The 21,258-nt window shown below is 49.1% G+C and overlaps 1 protein-coding gene across 1 annotated transcript in view; it reads right to left on the reverse strand.

Moving 5' to 3' along the window:
• Positions 1-21,258, reverse strand: part of CRTAC1 (cartilage acidic protein 1) — a 152,747-nt gene that overhangs the window by 46,412 nt on the left and 85,077 nt on the right. The window contains exon 3 of the mRNA XM_055560312.1: positions 10,669-10,865. Within this exon, the coding sequence (XP_055416287.1) occupies positions 10,669-10,865 (197 nt within the window). The remainder of the gene's footprint in view (positions 1-10,668; positions 10,866-21,258) is intronic.

Here is a 21,258-nt window from a genome sequence, read left to right on the forward strand (position 1 = left end):
AGAGGGCGTTCAAGGGCAGGGTAGGGGGCTCTGGAGGTCACATCCCCTGTGAGGCACAATCCTACCCAGAATCTGGCATGTTAGCACTAAGGGAGCTTTGAAGGCCTCAGTGTGTGTGTGCTAAGTCACTTCAGTTGTGTCTGATTCTTTGGGACCCCATGGGCTGTAGCCTGCCAGGCTCCTCCGTCCATGGGGATTCTCCAGGCAAGAATACTGGAGTGGATTGCCATGCCCTCCTCCAGGGGGTCTTCCCAACCCAGGTATTGAACCTGGTCTCTCATGTCTTTTACATTGGAAGGTGGGTTCCTTACCACTAGCATCACCTGGGAAGCCAGCCCAATGGAAAGGGCAGTTGCTGCCAGGTGGCAAGATAGTGGGACGGCCCAGTGGAGGAGGCTCAGGGGCCCACCACTCCCTGCTCATGCTGGAGAGGCCCCAGCAAAGTAGGAGTCTCGGTCCCTGACTTGGGGCACTTACAGTTCATTAGCAGATAGGAAGGTTACAAAAAGGAGATGCCATGGGACTGTAGTAAAAATAAAACTACTTAACATTCCTATGGTGATTTCTATATGCCATGAGCTTCACATACATTCACTCATTAACACTTGCCACAAGCCTACAAGGCAAGTACTATTTTCAAGATCAATTTACAGATGAAGGACCCGAGGCACCAGAGGCAAGGGGACTTGCCTATGATCCCACAACTAGAAGAGCCCCACAGAGATGATAGGATAGTACATCCGGAGATGCTGTGAAGTCAGTCACAGTGATCGGGGAGGGCTTCATGACAGAGGAGGCACCTGAACCGGGACGGGAAGCATCAGAGGAACGATAGCACAACTCCAGCGTGCAGAGCACTTAGTACAGCCAGGCTCTGCACGAAGCACTTTTTTTTTTTTACAATCATCATCTTGCCTGAATCTCACACTGCCTTGAGAAGTGGTGTAGCCCCATTTTACAGATGGAAAAATCGAGGGGCAGAGAGGTTAATTCCCCAAGAGCCAGTGTGTGGTGCAGACAGATTCAAACCCAGGTCTTTCTGACTCCGAAGCCTGCACTTCTGAGCACCGCACCCACGGCTCATCAGATAGAGAGGGGGAGGGAGAGTGCTAAGGGCAGGAAGGGAAACTTAGACAAAGACATAGAGGGGACACTGAATATGCCTAGAGGGGAGGGTTTGTGCAGGGGCAGGAGGAGAAGCAAGGCAGGCCAGGAGAGAGCCGCTAATCCAGCACTGAGGCTGAAGGGGGCACGGGTGGTTTCTGATCTGGGGAAGACAATGTTTCTGGAAGATTCACCTGGCAGTGGGGTGAGGTGTGGGCTCACAAGGGAGATAGTGAAGTGGGGAGGCCACTTCTGTAGTAGCTCAGGCACGAGAGGTAACAGGGAAAGTGGGGACAAGTGCTGGGTTCCAGAGGCTAGGGCGGGAGGGCGTGGCCAGGTGCGGGGGGTCAGAGCAAGTCCACCGTGTGGGGGAGTGAGGGAAGCGGGGCTTTGGAGCAGCTGGGGTGGGAGCAGGAGCTTGGCATTTTCGGGGATCATAAGGTGGCCAAGAAGGCATGCCCAAGAGCTCGCTGGACATGACGATGGCAGTTTGCAGGGAAAGGAGGCTGGAGCTGGAGTAAAACGGAAAGCCCAGGGCCACAGACTCAGTCCCAGGAAGGGGGCACATTTGGGCTTGAGAGGGAGAAGAAGGGGCAGAAGTGGAGGAGTTACCAGACAAATAGAAAACAGAGAGGTTCTGCATTGAGGGCACTGGTCTCCATCGAGCAAACGGTCTTCAATTCACCATCTTGTCATCTGCACACCCAACTCTACCCCCAGATCATCCTAGAGCCACTGGGAGGGTGAGTTTGGGCTACAAAGGGCTCTTGCTAAGGACTGTTAGCTTGAGTGCCTCCTCCCTCAGGAGCTGCCCCCACCCCGGGAGATGACCTGACTTGAGTCTGATAATGGTGGCAAAGAGAAGGGTGGGCCAGTGCATATGGTAGGGCTGGGGGCTCAGCCTCCAGCTACATTCTTAAGGCAAAGAGATGACTGCCAAGCAGCAGGGTCAGGAGCTAGCCAGCAACATCCCGGGCCTGGGATGAACTTGGGCAAGTCATGAATTTGTCTTTTTCTTGTGTATAAAATGGGATAATGAGAATGACCGCCTATTTATCAGGTTGTTGTGAGGATTAAACTAGATAATGTAAATAAAGTACTTAGAACAATACCTGGCTCATGTTAAATTCAATGAACAATAAAAACACTGCCATCACCATCACCACCATCACCACCACTATCTTCCTCCTCCTCCTCGTCCTCGCCACCACCATGATCGCCACCATCATCATCCAGGTAATTACAGGGCATGACCACTGCAAATCCTCAATAAGCCACACCCCAGAAGACAATTGTGACATTAAGTATAAAATGCTTTATAAGACAGTGGAAAACCAGCAAAGAAGTGACGGCCCTAGGGGAGAAAAGAATTGGCTCTGGCAAAGGATATTTTAAAAAAGAAAGAACCCAGGCTTCCCTGTGTCCCACTTGCATGCCACCCCCACCCCCCAATATAATTTGGACCTTAGTCTTCCTTCCTCCATTCCAGGGAGAAGAGGGAAATCCAAAGAACTGCCGAGTGCTTCATTCACGTTAGCTCAGTTGGTCCTTTCCATAGTCATGTAAGGAAGATAGACTCTTTGAGAGAGAAACTGGGGCTTAGGGGCTTAAGCCATTTACCTAAGATTGTTAAGTGGCAATGCTGAGCCTCAAATTGTGGTCTGACTGCAAAGCACCACCCCCCACCCCACATATTAAAGAGTTGGGTGGACTATGTAAAAAAGTATGGAGGTTCCTTAAAAAACTAAAAACATTTATTTTTCTGGAGTTGAGCTGTAGTAAGCCAGAAAGAAAAACACCAATACAGTATACTAACGCATATATATGGAGTTTAGAAAGATGGTAACAATAATCCTGTGTATGAGACAGCAAAAGAGACACTGATGTATAGAACAGTCTTATGGACTCTGTGGGAGAGGGAGAGGGTGGGAAGATTTGGGAGAATGGCATTGAAACATGTAAAATATCATGTATGAAACGAGTTGCCAGTCCAGGTTCGATGCACGATACTGGATGCTTGGGGCTGGTGCACTGGGACGACCCAGAGGGATGGAATGGGGAGGGAGGAGGGAGGAGGGTTCAGGATGGGGAACACATGTATACCTGTGGCGGATTCATTTTGATATTTGGCAAAACTAATACAATTTTGTAAAGTTTAAAAAAAAAAACAAACTAAAAACAGAGCAACCTACATCAATCCTACTCCTGTGCAGAGGAGAAAATCATAATTTGAAAGGATGCCTGCACTCCGATGTTCATTGCAGCACTATTTACAGTCGACAGAACTCGGAAGCAATCTGAATGTCCATCGACAGAGGAATGGATAAAGAAGATATAGTACATATATACGGTGGAATATTACTTAGTCATAAAAAGAAATGAAATAAAGCCATTTGGCGTGGCTTTGAATGAAACTAGAGATTGTCATATAAAGTGAAGTAAGTCAGAAAGAGAAAGACAAATGTCATGTAGTATCGATTATACATGGAATCTGTAAAAATGGTACAGATGAACTTGTTTGCAAAGCAGAACAGAGTCACAGTTGTAGAAAAAAAACTGTTGCCACGAAGGGAAGAAGGGGTGGAATGGAAGATTGGTGGGATGGATTTGGAGATTGAGACTGTCATATATACACTACTATATATAAAATAGATGACTAATGAGAACCTGCTGCCCAGGGGAGTCTACTCAATGCTCTGTAGTGACCTAAATGGGAAAGAAATTTAAAAAGAGTGGATATATATGTAACTGATGCACTTTGCTGTACAGCAGAAACTAAAAGTAAATAGATAGCTGGGTAGGAGCCAGTGGGGGGCTGTCCCAGCCCCTGAGGAACCTCTTTTTGTGTTAGGACTGAGGAAATAGGCTTCAGGGCTCTATACACTATTTAAAAAAAATTATTTATATATTTATTCATCTGGCTGCATGAGGTCTTAGGTTCAGCCCGATGGATCTTTTTTCGTTGTATCATGTGGGATCTAGTTCCCTGACCAGGGATCAAACCTGGGCCCCCTGCATTGGGGGTGTGGAGTCTTGGCCACCGGACCACCAGGAAAGTCCCAGGGCTCACACTCATTATGGTGCTACTTTGACAGCCTTATTCTATTCTTGCTTCTTCTGAGGCCACATGGGAATGAGGCATATGGTGGTGGAGGGCAGGGGGCCTGAGCAGTTCATGAGCTCATTTCCCCAAATGGGGTCATGCTGGGTGAGCTGAAAATCTGGAGCTTATGTCTAAGGGAAATATGGCTGGGGATAAGGAGACCCTAGAATCCGTTTTAGGTCCTATAAACTATTATTTTTAGTTTCTGCTGTACAGTAAAGTACATCAGTTATACATATTCACTCTTTTTGAATTTCCTTCTCATTTAGGTCACCATAGAGCATTGAGTGGAGAAGGCAATGGCACCCCACTCCAGTACTCTTGCCTGGAAAATCCCATGGACAGAGGAGCCTGGTAGGCTGCAGTCCATGGGGTCGCTAAGAGTCGGACACGACTGAGCGACTTCACTTTGACTTTTCACTTTCATGCATTGGAGAAGGAAATGGCAACCCACTCCAGTGTTCTTGCCTGGAGAATCCCAGGGACGGGGGAGCCTGGTGGGCTGCCGTCTATGGGGTTGCACAGAGTTGGACACGACTAAAGTGACTTAGCAGCAGCAGAGCATTGAGTAGAGTTCCCTGGGAGTAGCTGATGGTTCAGCAGCAAAGAATCTACCTGTAATATAGGAGACCTGGGTTCGATCCCTAGGTCAGAAAGATCCCCTGGAGAAGGGAATGGCAACCCACTCAGTATTCTTGTCTACAGAATTCCATGGACAGAGGAGCCTGGCAGGTTACAGTCCATAGGGTTGCAAAAAGTCAGACATGACTGAGTGATTAATGCTTTCACTTTTTCAGAGGATCCTAGGAAAGAGACTGGAGCCTCAGAGCAGTGTGTCTCAGGCTTTACCAGGCACAAGAAGTCCTGGCCATCCTGGTAAAATGCAGATTCTGGTCTAGTAGGTCTGGGATGGGGCCTGAGATCCTGCAAAGTGATGAGCTTCCAGCTGTTGCCAGTGCTGCTCAGTGGCAAAACATGCTTTGAGAAGCAAGGTGCAGAGCATCCTCAGATATCGTGGGAACAGGGCCTGGGTGAAGAGCTGTGGATAATGGGTGTGCTCCATGCAGACGGCTCATCTGCTGTGGAGGCAAAAGAGGCTGAAAGTGCAAGGCGCCCCTGATTCCCTTTCTTCTCTCTGGCACAGTGACTGATGCCTCTTCTCTGAGAGGTTACAAAAGCCCCACTGCAGGCCTAAATATAATACGGAGCTCAGAAGCCATCAGAGAAAAGAGTGATAAATCCAAGCGCATAAAAACAAAAACGTTCCGCATTGCAAAACCCACCATGAACAAAGACAAAAGAAAAATGACAAACAAGGAGAAACTATGTGCAACTTGTATTACAGACAGAGGCTTGGTTTTCCTAATTTATAAGGAGGTGTTACAAATCAATATGAAGAAGGCCGATAATCAATAGAAAAAAATGGGCAAAGCCTCTGAGCAGACAAGAGACCCAAATATATAAAAATATGTTCAGCCTCACTCATTTTAAGAAAAATGAAAATCAAAACTGAATTTAGATGCCAGTTTCCCCCCCATCAGATTAGCCAATATTTTTTAAAATGATGACATGAGTTGGTGAGAGTATTGGTATGGGAGATGCTCACTGGCATGTGGGCTGACGGGAGTGCAATTAGGACTGACCCTTTGAAGGACAATTTGGCTGTGCCTATCAAAACTGCCCCTGTATACTCCTTCGACGCAGCAATTGCATTTCTATGAACTTACCTTACAGACACACCTGCAGCTGTGGAGAACGGCATGCAGTACAAGCTTATTCATTCGGTGGTTTGCAAGCAATTTAAATATTCCTCAGTAGAGAGCCAATTCAGGAAATGGCAAATCTATATAATAGAGTACTATACAGCCATAAAAAGAATGAGAAAGCTGTCTGTGTGTGGCTGTGGCATAATGTCCAAAATCAGTTCTTAAATAAAAAGTAAGGGGCAGTACTGTGAGTAGTACTATCTGCGTAGAAGAGGAGGGAGGTGTATGAAGACTGAAGATGGCAGATGGTCAGTGACCATTCTGCTGAAATGAATGAATGAATGAAATTGCGGGGCTCACAGTCCACACTGGCCCATCTACTACCACACTGCTGTAACCCCGGGCAGGTCACCTGGGCAGGAGAGCTCAGGGCCAAGCTGAACAACAGCATGGGTAGTCAGTGCAGGACCCTGGAGGGATGGGCTCTGAACAGGAGCTGCAGGGGGTCCTGGGTTCCTGGGTTGTGGATGGGGTGCTGGATCAGGCTCTTATCCCCCTTTGTCCTGCATAGGCTCCTGCCTGATTTTCCAGAGTGGTGTTGCCTGAAACACTGGCTTCAGTGTTGCCTGACACGGTAGTACTTTTCCAGGTCAGTTAAGCCATCGGCTGCTTTCCTTGCTCAGGCCTCTTGGGATTGTGGTCAGTCCTCCTCTGCGCCCTCCCTCTTACCTACTTTCCAATTATTAACCCTTGAGCTGCGTGCACTTGACACCCTCGTTTGTGTGGTGTCTTATTTACAGGATGATCCTTTCTTCTTTCTGCTCCTAGAGTCTCTTCCTTCAAGCAGCTGGGAGGGAGGCCCATGGCGCCTTTGTCCAGGACATTTTTAAAGTCTCTGCCTTTCTTCAGCCCACAGAATTATAACAGCAGTTGCTTAGAGAGCATGGATTAAATCCTAGACACCATAATAAGTGATTTTCATTCACTAGTTCAGCTGTTCAGTCAGATATATGTATTAATGTTTACTAAGTGGCATAAGTATTTCTTTGGTCATGGAGATACAGCAGAAAACAAGACAAAGTCTCTCTCCCCATGGCGTTTAGGAGAAGAGTAGAAAGATGAACAACAAATATATAGCCTCCTCTCAGACAGTAGGAAGTGCTCCAAAGAGAAATAAAGCAAGTTGAGAGCATAGGGAGTGACAGGGAAGACACATCTGAGAAGGGGCCTGAATGAAGCAAAGGACTGAGTCCTGAGAACAATGGTGGGAAAAGCATTTCAGGTGGAGGGAACGGCAAGCACAAAGGCCTCAGGGGGGAATGAGGTGAGCAAGAGGAAGAGGGGAGGAGAAGGAGTCAGAAAGGCAAGGGGCTCACATCTGGAGGGGGTGTGGTGGGTGATGGTAAGACTTTGGATACAGTCTATGGAAGGAGTTAAACTCATGAAGTTGATACAATTTTGCCTGTTCTATAGGTGAGGGGTTGAGACAGAGAAGTGTCGAGCACCCTGGGTGCTCAAGGTGACCCAGGAAGTGAGCGGTAGATCCCAGGTTTGTACAGGCTGACTCCTACAGGACACTGCCAGGATGCAGGGTCCCAGCCCTCTTCCAGGGACTCCAGTGCTGACTCCCTAAGGCTGGCTGAGGGAGAGGGAGGGGTCCCCGTTCCCCAGGTCCCTCCAATGCTTGAGCACAGGCCGGGGGAGCCCCAGTCATAAGGGGCAGGTGTGGGCTGGCTGGGGCTCCTGGAGAGGATCTCAGGTTCCTCATGGTAGGCAGGGTGGCAGTAGCTTGGCTGAGCCTCATGCCAGCTGGACCCAGGGAAGTGCTGACCTGGCACAAAGGTTTGGCTCCACAACCCGCCCACTGTCGATGAATCAACTGAATCACTCAACTGAAAAATTAACTCAAACCCACAGAAGGCCACTGGGAGGTACATGCCTGGGACTAAGGCTGCGGGGCCCTGTCATCCTCACCCCAGTTCTGGGGGACAAGCTCCAACCTCTCCCAGGCGAACCTTCTGGGGGCTCCATATGTCTGCCTCTCCTCACATTTCCTCTGTTGGAGAACCTTCTCATAGGCCTAATGGCGTGTGCCTTGTTTCTGCTTCCTGGATTTATTTATTAAGTTTTAATTGTACTCTTAGGATGTTCAAGTTCTGGCTGGGCCAGAATGGGGCACAAAATGACCAACACAGGGACTTTGCCCTCGAGGAACTTAAGAGTCCACAGGGCCAGGAGAGGGGGGTCAGGTTTCTAGAGAAATAAAAGATTGCACTGAGGAGAGAGGGAAGGATTTTTGTCAGTTCATTCACTGGGGCATCGTCAGTGCCTAGAACAGTGCTTGGCATATGGTGGGTGCTCAGTAAGTACGTATCCAGTGAATGAATATGTGAGTGAGTGAATGGGGTGACGATTAGGCTGAGCATGGAACCAACATGACTCTAGGGTATTGCTGTCTACCTTGACTGCACGGGGGAATCACCCGGAGAGCTTTCCGATCTTCCGATTGGACTGACCAGGATGCTCCCTGGGAACTGGGAGTGTTAAAGCTCCTCAGGGATGTCTCATGTGCAGCCTGGGCTGAGCACCGTGGCTCTTGGTTTCACTACGAAATGCTCGAAGAGCGTGGGAGGGCTGCCGCTTCAGAGACACCTGACAGGTCCCAGCCCAGGTGCTCTGTGTTCAGTGACTGGGAAGAGTCTGTCCCCTTCCTCTGGCATCGCGCCCGCCAAGCCAGTGTTAAACACCCCTTCCGCAGTCCTCCCCACTTCAGCTTCCCTCCAGCCAGGGACTCACCCCTTCCACAGCATCCCTTGCCGCTGCTCCCCTCCTGACCTTGCCCCACATTAAAGAGTTGATCAGCCCATCAATTAATTGTGTCCTAATCCAATCTTGGCTTGGTTGGAGAGAGGGCAGTAAATCCAGCTGGGTAATCATGCCTTGATATTTGTGTAGGGATAATTACTATCTCTCAGGCCTCACTTGGTGGCAAGATGAGATGAAAACCCATAAAACACCACTCGGGGCTGTGGCTCATTGTTTCTTGGCTGCACAAGGCTGGCTGTCAGCCAGTCAGCTCTGCCTGCCCCTGCCCCTCCCTCTGGCACTGGCCCCAACGCCATCCCCTCCCATTCAGGCAACTGGCAGGGCTCAACAGCAAGGGCAGTCTGGGGCTGGATCCTGGCTTGGGCTCAGAGACTAGGAGGGGCAACAGTATAGGCCAGGGTAAAGCCACTGTGTGTGTGTGTGTGTGTGTAAGCAGGGAGGGTGGTCCCCAAAGTCAGGTGACCACCTGACTCCAGGAGGTTGGGAGGGTGCAGGACAGTGAATGCACAAGTCTGAACTGCACAGTGTGGTCCAGACCAACCCAAGAGGCTGCCACCATCTGGAAGAGTCCAGGGCATGTCCAACCTGGCCCCACAGGGACATGAGACCCTGCATCCTTCAGGAGGAAGCTGTGGCCTGGGACTTCCCTGCAGATGTATGGCCCCATGGGAGCAGACTTCTATCTGCAGCCCCAAGAATACAGCCTCCCAACTCATGGAATACTGAATGCCAACTGTAAGCCTGGCTCTCTACTAGGTCCCCAGGGCCTCAGATTGAGTAAGGCCATAGAGTGTGCTGATTAAAAAGATGGATCTGGAGTCAAACACTTGGGTTTGAATCCTGGGGTGTACAAGTTGTGTGCCTTGGGCAAGTCATGTGACCTCTTTGTGCCTCAGTTTCCTCAACTATAAAGTGGGCTATACCAGGACCTACATACTTGAGCTGTTGTGAGACTTAAATGAGATGATTCTGGGAGATAGTGAAGGACATGGAAGCCTGGTGTGCTGCAGTCCATGGGGTTTCAAAGAGTTAGACATGACTGAGCAACTGAACAAGATGAAGCGCTTAGACCCCCACCCTGGCACCGAGTAAGTGCTTCTAAAATATTAGTTATCATCATTGTTACTATTATATAGCCTTCTGGGCATCAATTTCCCTCAGCCATTCCTTGGGATGTAGGACGTCACACTTTAAGTAAAGTGTGGTCCCTGGACCAGCAGCAGCAGTATCGCCTGCGAGTTTGTTAGCAAGGCAGGCTCTCGGGCCCCAGCCAGGCCCGCTGAGGCAGAATCTGCATTTACACAAGAGCCCAAGTGACACGGGATGGTGCTCTGGGCTAGGACAGGCCCCAGAGCCTGTCCTCCAAGTTGTGTCCCCAGCCCCGAGGGCCTCCTGTCTGGCAGAGAGCAGGTGCTTGGCAGGGATGTAGGGTGAAAGAATGAGCTCATCTGAACACTGTGGGGACCCCTGAAGGATTTCAGAGCGTTTCAGAAAGGCTCCCTGAAAGTACCATGGAGATCTATGCCAGGAGGTGGGGGTCATCTGCGGGTGACGGGTGTGAGAAGTCCTGAATGACTGAGTCGCACAGGAGCTGGGGGAGAAGGGAGGAGAAGGGAGGATGAGTTACTTAGCAGGATGCAGGGGGTGGTCTGCTGTGACTGGAGGGCAAACAGGACATAAATTCTGAGGGAGAGGGTCTGGTCTTCTGCTCAAGGCGTCTATCGGCAGGCCCAGGGGCTGGGAGGTGAGAAAAAGCTTCATGCATAAGAGAAGAAAGGGCCTCCTGGGGGTGTCACTGTTGGGTTATTGCTGGGACAAACCGAGGTCCTGGAGGTGGCAGGGCCTGGGCCTGGGGAAGCCGGTGACTGTAACCTGGTGATGGGAGGAGGAAGGTGGGAGCAGGGAAGGCCCAAGGCCCGCAGCCCTTACCTGAGAAGGCGTTGTTGGTGTTGAGGAAGTAGATCTCCTCGCGGCCGTCCCCGTCAATGTCACAGGCTGTGACCCCGATGGCGTTGCCCTGCCGGTCACGCAGCGCGTAGTACGGGGAGCTGCGCTCGTCCACCGCGATGTTCACCAGCCGCTTCTGGGCCCGGTCGTACTTCAGAACCAGGTTGGGGCCATTGTACCTGCAGGAAGGTGGAGGGGAATGTTGGGGAGGAGTGGCTGGGCCCACCTGGTTCCACCCGACCAGAGCAGTGGACTCAGAGCCCTCCTGGCCAGGCCAGGGTGGGGACACATCAGACCCAGAACATTCCTGGAAACTTTTGGCAGCCTTGTCTTGGGGTCTCCAGGCATCTGACAAGCGTCCCTGAATCAGAGGTGGCTTAAGCAAAGTGAGAGTCAACAGGGCCCACATGGGATGCAATATAGGGAGCAGCGTGGTGGAAGGGAGTGGGAAGCCATTGATGAACCCTTATCATAGGCTTTGCTGAAGAAGACAAAAAGCAACGTGACATTTATCTTACCCATTTCAACGTAAAAGTCACTTTCATATTAATGATCTCATTAAATTTAACAACAAATGGGCTTCCCTCATAGCTCAGTTGGTAAAGAATCCGCCTGCAGTGCAGGAGATCCCGGTTCAATTCCTGGGTCGGGAAGATCCCCTGGAGAAGGGATAGGCTGCCCACTCCAGTATTCTTGGGCTTCCCTTGTGGCTCAGCTGGTAAAGAATTGCCTGCAGGGCTGGAGACCTGGGTTTGATCCCTGGGTTGGGAAGATCTCTGGGAGAAGGAAAGGCTACCCACTCCAGCATTCTGGCCTGGAGAATTCCATGGATAGTCCATGGGGTCACAAAGAGTCAGACACGACTGAGAGACCTTTACTTTAACAGTAATCAAGTGAGGTAGGCATGCTGCTGCTGCTGCTAAGTCGCTTCAGTCGTGTCCGACTCTGTGCGACCCCATAGATGGCAGCCCACCAGGCTCCCCCGTCCCTGGGATTCTCCAGGCAAGAACACTGGAGTGGGTTGCCATTTCCTTCTCCAATGCATGAAAGTGAAAAGTGAAAGTGAAGTCGCTCAGTCATGTCCGACTCTCAGTGATGCCATGGACTGCAGCCTACCAGGCTCCTCTGTCCATGGGATTTTCCAGGCAAGAGTACTGGAGTGGGGTGCCATTGCCTTCTCCAGAGGTAGGCATGGATGGCTGCATGGGTGGGTGCATTATTAACCTGTTTTGCAGATGAAGCAACTGATGAACTTTAGCAGTGTAACTGAGGCTCAGAGAGGTTGAAGGCCCTTCCCAAGGTAACATAGCTAGTGTCAGGTACTGGGACTTGAACCCAGGCTCTCTCTGCTGTCCCAAGGGCCCTGTGGTAAATGAGCCCTAGAAATGCAGAAGGCTTTGTCCTTGAGGTTTGGAATGAATCTCTTAAATAGTAGCATTATGAATGCATCTAAAGTCATCAGGTGAATCTTTTTTTTTTCCTGAGGAACAAAGCAAAAGATTAAATTGCTCCTCAGTCCTCATCTCTCTCTCGTCTGCCTCTCCTGTAGCCACACTGGCCTCGCTACTGTACGCTCCTGCCTCAAGGACTTGCTGTTTCCTCTGCCCAGGACGCTTTTCCTTGAGATCCACATGGCTGTCTCCCTCCTTCACATCCTTCAGACTTTCACTCAGTTGTCCCTTCTTGATGAGGCCTTCCTTCCCACATTTCTGAAGCTTGCAATCACCATCACCCAGGATCCCTTACCTCTCACCTCCCTTCTCCTCCCCATGGCTTTTACCACTAGCTGATCATTTTCTATTTTCCTCTTTATCTTTTCTCTGTTCCTGCTAGAATATCAGCTCCATGAAGGCAGAAGTTTTTGTCTCCTTTGTTCCCAAGGCCTAGGACTGTGCCTGGTACACAGTAGGTGCTCAATAAATCTTTGTTGACTGAGTGGATCCTCAGAGCCCAATAGCTGAGTCAGAAGGGCTTAGGTGTCCCATGGTTGATTTCTTCCCGTCGCCTTTCCATCTGGAGAAAGTGGTGTGCCCAAGGTCACCCCCAGGCAGCACCGCCAGGAATGTCTGAGGACTCCTCCCTCCTCCTGGAACACCTGCCAGGCTCGCCAACCCCCATCCATTAGTCCCCAGGCTCCTGCCTTTGTTTTAGCCCAAGCGTGTGCATCCTGAGCAGAGTTCGGCTGCCAGCTGCTGGACGTCCCCTGCGGAGCTCACCGCGGGGAGGGAGGAAAGAACTCTCCAAGGTCTTTGAGAGAAATCACTTCTTGCTTTCCTGAAACACATCCAATTTGGCCCTCTCCTTCGTCACTGAGACACATAGCCAGTGAAGTTTAGGGGGTGCTGAGTGACTGGCCAGGCGCCTTCTGGCATCCACAGTGTGCGAAAGGGGAGCTGAGCTCACTGGGGGCTGAGTCAGCACCCGTTGATGGAAGGTCATGCCTTCGACGCCTTGACAAAGAGTGTCTGAGGGCTACATATCGGGGTGTTGTATGACCTATGGAACGTGTCTAGGCAGCAGAGACGGAACACTTGAGTTCCTGCCCTGCCAGCAGCTGGCTCAAGCCCTCAGGGGCAGCAAGTGTCTTCTGGGCGCTAAATGCTGGTCCTCAAAGCCTTCAGGTCTTCCATTTACCACCATTATGGCTCCTCATGAGACAGTATAGTTCTGTCTAGGCCTGGCTGCAAGCACTTTCCCAGGCATTGCTTCACCTGAACCCTGGTAATCCAGAAAGATAGTAAAGAAGGCTTTTTTCTAGAAAAGGAAACAGAGGGTCAGAGAGGCAAAGTAAGCTGTCCAAGGCTGCACAGCTTGTACGTGGCAGCATAAGGCTTCTAAAATAACTGTCTTCAGGTCCAATCCTGTGCTTTCTCCACACTGCCTGGATGCCAACACTCTTGGTCCTTTTTTTTTTTCTGGTGACCTCTCCCAAAGTAGCAACATGGGAAAATGCCCAAGAACTTGCCATAAAGTGGAGGTAATAACCCTACACTTTACAGTTTATAAAACACTTTCTCATCCTTGATTTCATTTGCTTCTCTGCAGGTCTTGACTCTTTCAGAGGTTAGTTTAGGGACCTTAGGCTGGTCAGTTCGCCTCTCTAGGTAGAGAGTTTCTCTTCTGCAAGACGAGAGTTGGACTAAATCACAGGTCACAAAATGTGTGGACACACGTGGGGGTGGGCCTCGGGCCCTCTTTGCTCAGTTTCATACAGAGCCATTTCTATGCGGATGCATTTTACTTTGGGGGCTTCCCCGATAGCTCAGCGGTAAAGAATCTGCCTGCCATGCAGCAGGAGATGCAGGAGACATGAGTTCAATCCCTGGGTCGGGAAGATCCCCTGGGGAGGAAATGGCAACCCACTTCAGTATTCTTGCTCGGAAAACATGCCAGTCCATGGGGTCACAAAGAGTTGAACACGACTGAGTCACTAAACACACATGCATGCATTTTATTTTATGCATCATATGCCATAAAATGCAGTTTAAACAAGGGATTCCAGAGCCAGCATTTAAAAGGCACTGGACTAAAAGCTGTGTGAGAGCCCCTCTTGGTCTGTTGCTCTTAAAATAGTGCCTTGAGTCTAACTCACCTCAGGGGACAGAGTGGGCTGGGCCCCACCCTCCAGGCTATGGTTGAGGAGCTACCATAGAAAGTCCAGCCCTGACGCCCCTCCTTCGCACCCCCTGTCCCTTGGGTTTCCTGGAAGGTCTCTACCACCCCCAGGAGCCACTTCCCAGTGGGGGAGAGGTCATGGCCTCCACACCTATTGGAGGCCAGTCCTTTCACCCTGAATGTGGGGTGGTGGGTGGTCACACAAGCTCCCATGGTGGTGACCCTGGGGTAGCAGATGACCCTGGATCATCTCTCCTTTGAACCACTTGGGGGTGCTAGTCCCAGTACTCTCTATGGGGTAGAGGGGTGGAGGTGCCAGGCTGGCTCAGGGTGCCACAGAGTCTTGCCCAAACCTATAAGGCAGCCTGGGATGAAACCTGACACTTTGGCCACGGTGTCCACCACCACCCCTAGGGGCTACAGACACAAAGCCAAACCTCCTACACAGGGGAGCAACCCGGGGAGAAGGCTGGGGGTGGGGCACGGAGTTGCCAGTCCTTCCTTCCACCAGGGCTTCCCTTGGCTGGCTCTGCTGCCCTGACACCAGAGCCTCTCAGAGTCTCCCCCCAGGACAGCCAGCTGCATCCCCTCCCACTCTGCTCCATGGAGCTGACGCTCTAGTTGGTTCCTCACCACCTGGCCTTGCAGGTAGGGGTTGTTCTCCCCTCCCTCCCCTCCTCCCAGGAAGCCTGCCCCAGCTGCCTGGCCTAGATGTGATCTTCTCTTGTTTGGACACCCACAGCATTTTGCACCTTGCTTATTCCCTCGAGGCAGAATTGTTTGTGTTCCAACATTGCTTCCCCTCATTAAAACATATGCTTCTTGAGCCCAGGAAGAATGTGTGTGCATCTCTGCATTTGCTGCGCCTAGAGCCATGCTTGGCAGAGAGAAGGTGCCCAGCAAGTGTCTGAGTGAATGAGTGAGCGAATACAGGAAAAGCATCATGACTGGCACTCTTAGAGTAGTCAACGTGTGCCAAGCATCCTTCCAAATACTCTATAACCCCTACCTCATATCACCCTCATGACAGTCCTAGGATTTTACAGATCTGGAGACTGGGGTGTGAGAGGTTAGTCACGGTCCCTCTGGGGTGTCAGTTCCCACAACAGGGGTGGGGAGATGGATGTGAGGTACATGGGGTTTCACGTTTCCTCTAACACCTGCCTGAGCTTGATGGGCACTTCTAGAAATTCAGGAGGCTTTGAAGTTCAATTGAACAGGCTTAGGAAGTGGGACAGGGTTCCCTGTTCTTGAAAAGCAGCTGTGGCTTTATAATATCAAAGGCTAGGCCAGCAGGTACAAGTGATTGGCTTGGTGGAAATTTAAAAATCTGCTTGGGAGATACCAGTGGGGCATGACCCATTCTTGTGTGTGTGCTGGCCAAGTTTCGTGCCAGTCCACTGACGTGGACAGGGAGGGGCCTGGGGGTCAGGCCAAGAAGAGCAGCCTGGGCGCGGGGTCCTGGGCCTGCCACTTTCTGGCTCTGATCTTGCGCTTGTCACTCCGTTCCCCTAAGCTTCAGCTTCCTCATCTACCAGTCTGTGAAGATAAGCCAGTGTGTGTGATAACACTTTGGTAAACTGTGAAGAGTTACACAATTGTAAGTTTTCATCGTTATTAAAAACAAAGCCAAGGCACCATCTCTCACCTTCCAGAGTGATCACTTTGAGTTTCCAAACACACAATAATGTTTCTCCTCCCCAAACATCCCACCCGTGATCTCTCACATTTCTTTATTCCCCTTTGTCACTCAACTCAAATAGTTGTCTTCACAAGTGGAATCCACTTTCTTGCCGCTCATTTACCTCACCCCAATCCACATTCTGGGCTTCCCAGGTGGTGCTGGTGGTAAAGAATCCACCTGCCAGTGCAGGAGATGCCTGAGACAGGGGTTCAATCCCTGTGTAGGGAAGATCCCCTGGAGGAGAGCATGGCAACCAACTCCAGTATTCTTGCCTAGAAAATCCCATCGACAGAGGACCCTTGGTGGGCTACAGTCCATAGGGTCACACAGAGCTGGACACAATTGAAGCAACTTAGCACACTCGCCATCCACATTCCACCTCAACTCCAGTCATGTTTATATGACTCATCTAACTCCAGTCAAATTTATATCTCAACTTGTTATGGCCGTTGGCGGCTTTCACGAGGCCACAAACAGGATACATTTTCACTCCCTTCTCCTGGGGACTCTCAACAGTACCTGGCACAGTGGCCTGTGCTCTCGGCCACTTGTCTTTTAAAAACACTCTGCTCTCTTGGCTCCGAGGATGCCATCCTCCTCCGGCTTTCCTTCTTTCTCTCTGGTTTCTCCCCTTTATAGGTGCTTCCTCCTTTTTCTGCCTCTTAATGCCGGAGTCCCCAGGTCTGGTCCAGGGCTTCTTTCTCCTCTCTCTGTCCCCTTTTCCCAGGGCTTAATATCCATTCCCATGACTGACAACTCCCAAATTTATATCTCCAACCCAAACCCCTAGTCCAAGCTCAGACTCATCTATCCGGCTGCCTACCTGACATCTCCCCTGCACGCAGCACAGTCATCTCCGACGGAACGCGTCCAAAATGGAACTATTGATCGCTCCTTCCCCCTCCTCCCTGCAATGGGCCTCCAAGTACCAAAGCCAGAAGGCTGGTGTCAGTCTTGGTTCTCCCACCCTTTTGTCTCCACATCGGATTCATCAGTCAATCCCGTCATTTCTGCCTCTTAAAATATTTCAAATCCTTTCTCTTTTTTCCGCCTCCATGGCCACCATCTCTGGAGAGCCTCCTTTCTCTGCTTCCCCACTTCCCCCACCAATCGAATTCCCCCACACCCTAGCCAGAGTCATCGTTTTAACACATAAATCAGATGAGCCATTCTCCAGCCTAAAACTCTATGCTGGTTTCCCACTATGTTGGAATGAAACCCAGACCCTTTATCACGCCTGGCCTGGGAGCCGACTCGGTCTGCCACGTGCCTTGCTGACCTCCTCCAGACACACCAGCTTCCTTTCAGTTCCTAACGGTCCAGCAGACACGGTCTCAGCCCTCTGACCAGAACATTCTCCCTCCGTCTCCCTCCTGGGCTGGCTTCTCATTTTTTAGGTCACACCTTGAAAGGCGTCTCCGAGAGACCCTCCCCTCGTCTATATTCCAGTCGCTGCATCCTCTGCCCTACTCTGATTTGGTTACTTACTTATCATCCAGTTCTCCCTGTGAACCATGAGCTTTAGGAGGGAAGAAACTGTGAGTTGTGTTCACTTCGGTCTCCCCGTCACCTAGGGCATAACGAGTGCTCAGAAAATACTACTAGAGCGAATGAAAGAGGAGCCTGCGGGAAGTACCAGATCAACACTGGGTGGCTGAGCAAAGCCAACTGAGCCTCCAGTCTGTTGCCTGGACTTCGACCTTCTACCTTCATTAGTTCCCAAAATATGTACAAGCATGGTAATGACATGGAGTAGGTCGAGAGCGGGTGTCCTGGGTAAGGGTGAGAGAGTAGCAAGGTCTTCTAGATAAAGACAGAGGACCAACCTTTTTTCCTGTTGAAAATTGTTGACCCATATGAAAAAAAAAAAAATAAACTTAGGCAGCTACATAAAGGGGAAGCCAGATAAAAGGATGTAATGCTTATTGGTACTTGCTATACACTGGATACCTGCTATACACTGGATATGCTAAATAGTTTACACGTATCTCATCGTATATAAACAGAAAATTTTCTAAAATTTGAAAAATGTACTATTTTGAAAATTAAGAATAGGGAACTTTTTTCATTGAAAAGGAAATGAAAAAATATAAAGCTATCCAACATCATAATCAAGAAGAGATGCAGAGAAATGAGATAGATGTAGAGAAAAATCTGAATGCAAGAGAGATACACAAGAATATACAAAATTGAAATTGAAGGGCAGTAAAACCCTGAGAACAGAGAGAAAAACACTGTAAGCACAGCTAAAGAGACTCGCTCTTAAAGAGAGACCCACAGAAGGGAGGGTACGCAGATATACGGAGACAGAGATCCCTGGAAAGATGCAAAGTTGTGGAAATATCAGCAGGGCTCTGGGACATTGTCACAGGGAAACAACTCATCTTGTGGCCTTTCTGGGAATTTCCTTCAAAGGTTATTTAAAGATGTGTGGTGTTTTCAGAACAACATTTCAGAGTAATGTTGGTTACTTCAGTGTTGTTCAGTCACTAAATCGTGTCTGACTTTTTGGTACCCTGTGGACTGCAGGACACCAGGCTCCTCTGTCCTCTACTATCTCCTGGAGTTTGCTCAAATTCATGTCCCTTGAGTCAGTGATGCTATCTAATCACCTCAGTCTCTGCCATCCCCTTCTCCTCTTGCCTTCTATCTTTTCCAGCATCAGGGTCTTTTCCAGTGAGTCAGCTCTTCGCATCAGGTGGCCAAATTATTGGAGCTTCAGCTTCAGCCCTTCCAGTGAATTTTCAGGATTGATTTCCTTTAGGATTGACTGGTTTGGTCTCCTTGCAGTCCAAAGGACTCCCAAGAGTCTTCTCCAACACCACAATTTGAAAGCATCAATTCTTTGGTGCTCAGCCTTCTTTGTGGTCCAACTCTCACATCTGTACATGACCACTGGAAAAACCATAGTTTTGACTATATGGACCTATGTCAGCAAAATGATGTCTCTGCTTTTTAATACTCTGTCTAGGTTTGTCATAGCTCTCCTTCTGAGGAGCAAGTGTCCTTTAATTTCATGGCTGCAGTCACCATCTGCAGTGATTTTGAAGCCCAAGAAAAGAAAATCTGTCACTGTGTCCATGGCTTCCCCTTCAATTTGCTATAAACTGATGGGTCTGGATGCCATGATCTTAGTTTTGAATATTGAGCTTTAAGCCAGCTTTTTCATTCTCCTCTTTCACCCTCATCAAGAGGCTCGTTAGTTCCTCTTAACTTTCTGCCATTAGAGAGGTATCATCTGCATATCTGAGGTTGTTGATATTTCTCCTGGCAATCTTGATTCCAGCTTGGGATTCATCCAGCCCAGCATTTTGCATGATGTACTCTGCATAGAAGTTAAATAAGCAGAGTGACAATATATAGCCTTGTCATACTCCTTTCCCAATTTTGATACAGTCAGTTGTTCCATATCTGGTTTTAACTGTTGCTTCTTGAAGGTTACTTCAATATCCTTATTTCATAGAGGAAGAAAGTGAATTTCAGACTTTCTGAAAGTCAAACAGTTAATCATTAGATGAAATATACTGAAAGACAAATGGATTCCTTATTCTAAAGCAGGTGTCAACAAAACCAAGCCTTTGTACCGAGTCTGGCTGGCTGCCTATATTTGTAAATAAAGTTTTACTGGATCAGAAGCCTGCTCATTCATGTACAAGTTTTCCATGGCTGATTTTCCTATATGACAGAGCTGAGTAGTTGTAACAGACTATATGGCCCCAAAGTAAAGAATATTTGCCATCTGGCACTTTGCAGAAGAGATTTTAAAGGGTTGTCAACTTATGAGTATATTACAAGTTCTAGTGATCATTATCATAACAGAACATAAAATTAAAATAAGCTTTAATAAAAATTAATTTGAGCTGTGTGCTTGGGAATATGGTTTTCTGAAACAAGTATTCAGGGAGAGAGTAAGTTGAATGGAAGGAAGATACTAGGTTTTAGAATGGAGATTGTGAGGCAAAACAATCTGTAGGGGAAAAGAGACAGAAGATTATTCTATACATGGGGTTTATCTAAGGTTGAGAAATAAGCATGTGACCTCTGAGTGAGTGAAGTGGTTAAAGAGATGTGGCAGCTGATCTCCAGAGATGGCTGTCATCATTTTCTTTCTTCTTTGTATGCACATGTTAATCCACCCATCAGGAGGTGGAATCTGTTTTGCCTCCCCTGGCTCAGGCTTTGTGACTTGCCTCGATTGGCAGAATGTGGGCCAGTTCTGGGTCTAGGCTTAAAGAGGCCCACCAGCTTCCACTTTGTCTCTGGGAGAAGCCAGTCACCAGTTGAGACGTCTGACTTCCTCGAGACCTCCATGCTCTGGGGAAGGGCACTCTAGCCCCAGCAAGAGGCCACGTGGAAGAGCACGAGGCACCAGCTAAACGAGTGAAGACTCTGTGGGCCTTCCAGCCCAGCCTGGCGCCACCGACAGTTGACTGCAGCTGAGCAGGTGATACCAGCTGATTGCACATGGAGCAGAAGAGCCGCCCCTCACCCCCCTTCCCATCCCCCCCAGCTGAATTTGCCCTAATTCCCCACCCACAGCATTGTAAGAAAGGATAACTTGTTTTTAACTAACTACATTTTCGGACAAGAAAGTAGATAACAATGCCCGATCATTTCAGACCTGAGGGGAAGAGGAATTTCCCCTGCAAAGTAGGAATAAACATTACTCATTAATCAGTAGACTTCTCTAAGATAGCCATTTGAATTCACAGTAGGCAGGTCTTTCTAAGGGAGGCCTGGATCTGTTGAGTTGATACTTAGAATATCTGAGGGTCTCTGCAGAGCCTGAGGGTGGAGGCCTAAAGAGAAATACAAGGAGTCCAGAAACCCCTATTTTTTTCCTCCTCCTCTGAATTCTTCTTTCGTTTCTAGCTACATCTGTTTCCCATTTGGAAAGCACAACCCTGAACATGGATCATTTCTTTGGAATTGGGTATAGTGCACTTTTTTCCTTTTTACAAGCTTAATTCTTTGAAACCCATTGAAGTTAAATAGGACCAGAAAACATCTGGGAAGGCATTCCAACAGGAGATTCACAGATTGTATCCCAGAAGAGGACATATCCAGAGGCCAGGTATCAGTTTAAAGGAATGAAGACTTTGTTAACGGGAGGTTTTGAGCCATGATGAGAAATCTGGAGCTGGGGATTTTACATGGGGGTAAATTGAATGAGTCTGGAAAGGGCATTCCAGAAACAAACAAACAAATTTGATCCTGAACTAGGAGCTAACCAGGGTAGAGAAGACCCCACAAATACAGGGCAAAGAATAAGA

The sequence above is a fragment of the Bubalus kerabau genome, chromosome 22, assembly GCF_029407905.1.
Source record: "Bubalus kerabau isolate K-KA32 ecotype Philippines breed swamp buffalo chromosome 22, PCC_UOA_SB_1v2, whole genome shotgun sequence".
Classification (NCBI taxonomy): domain Eukaryota; kingdom Metazoa; phylum Chordata; class Mammalia; order Artiodactyla; family Bovidae; genus Bubalus; species Bubalus kerabau.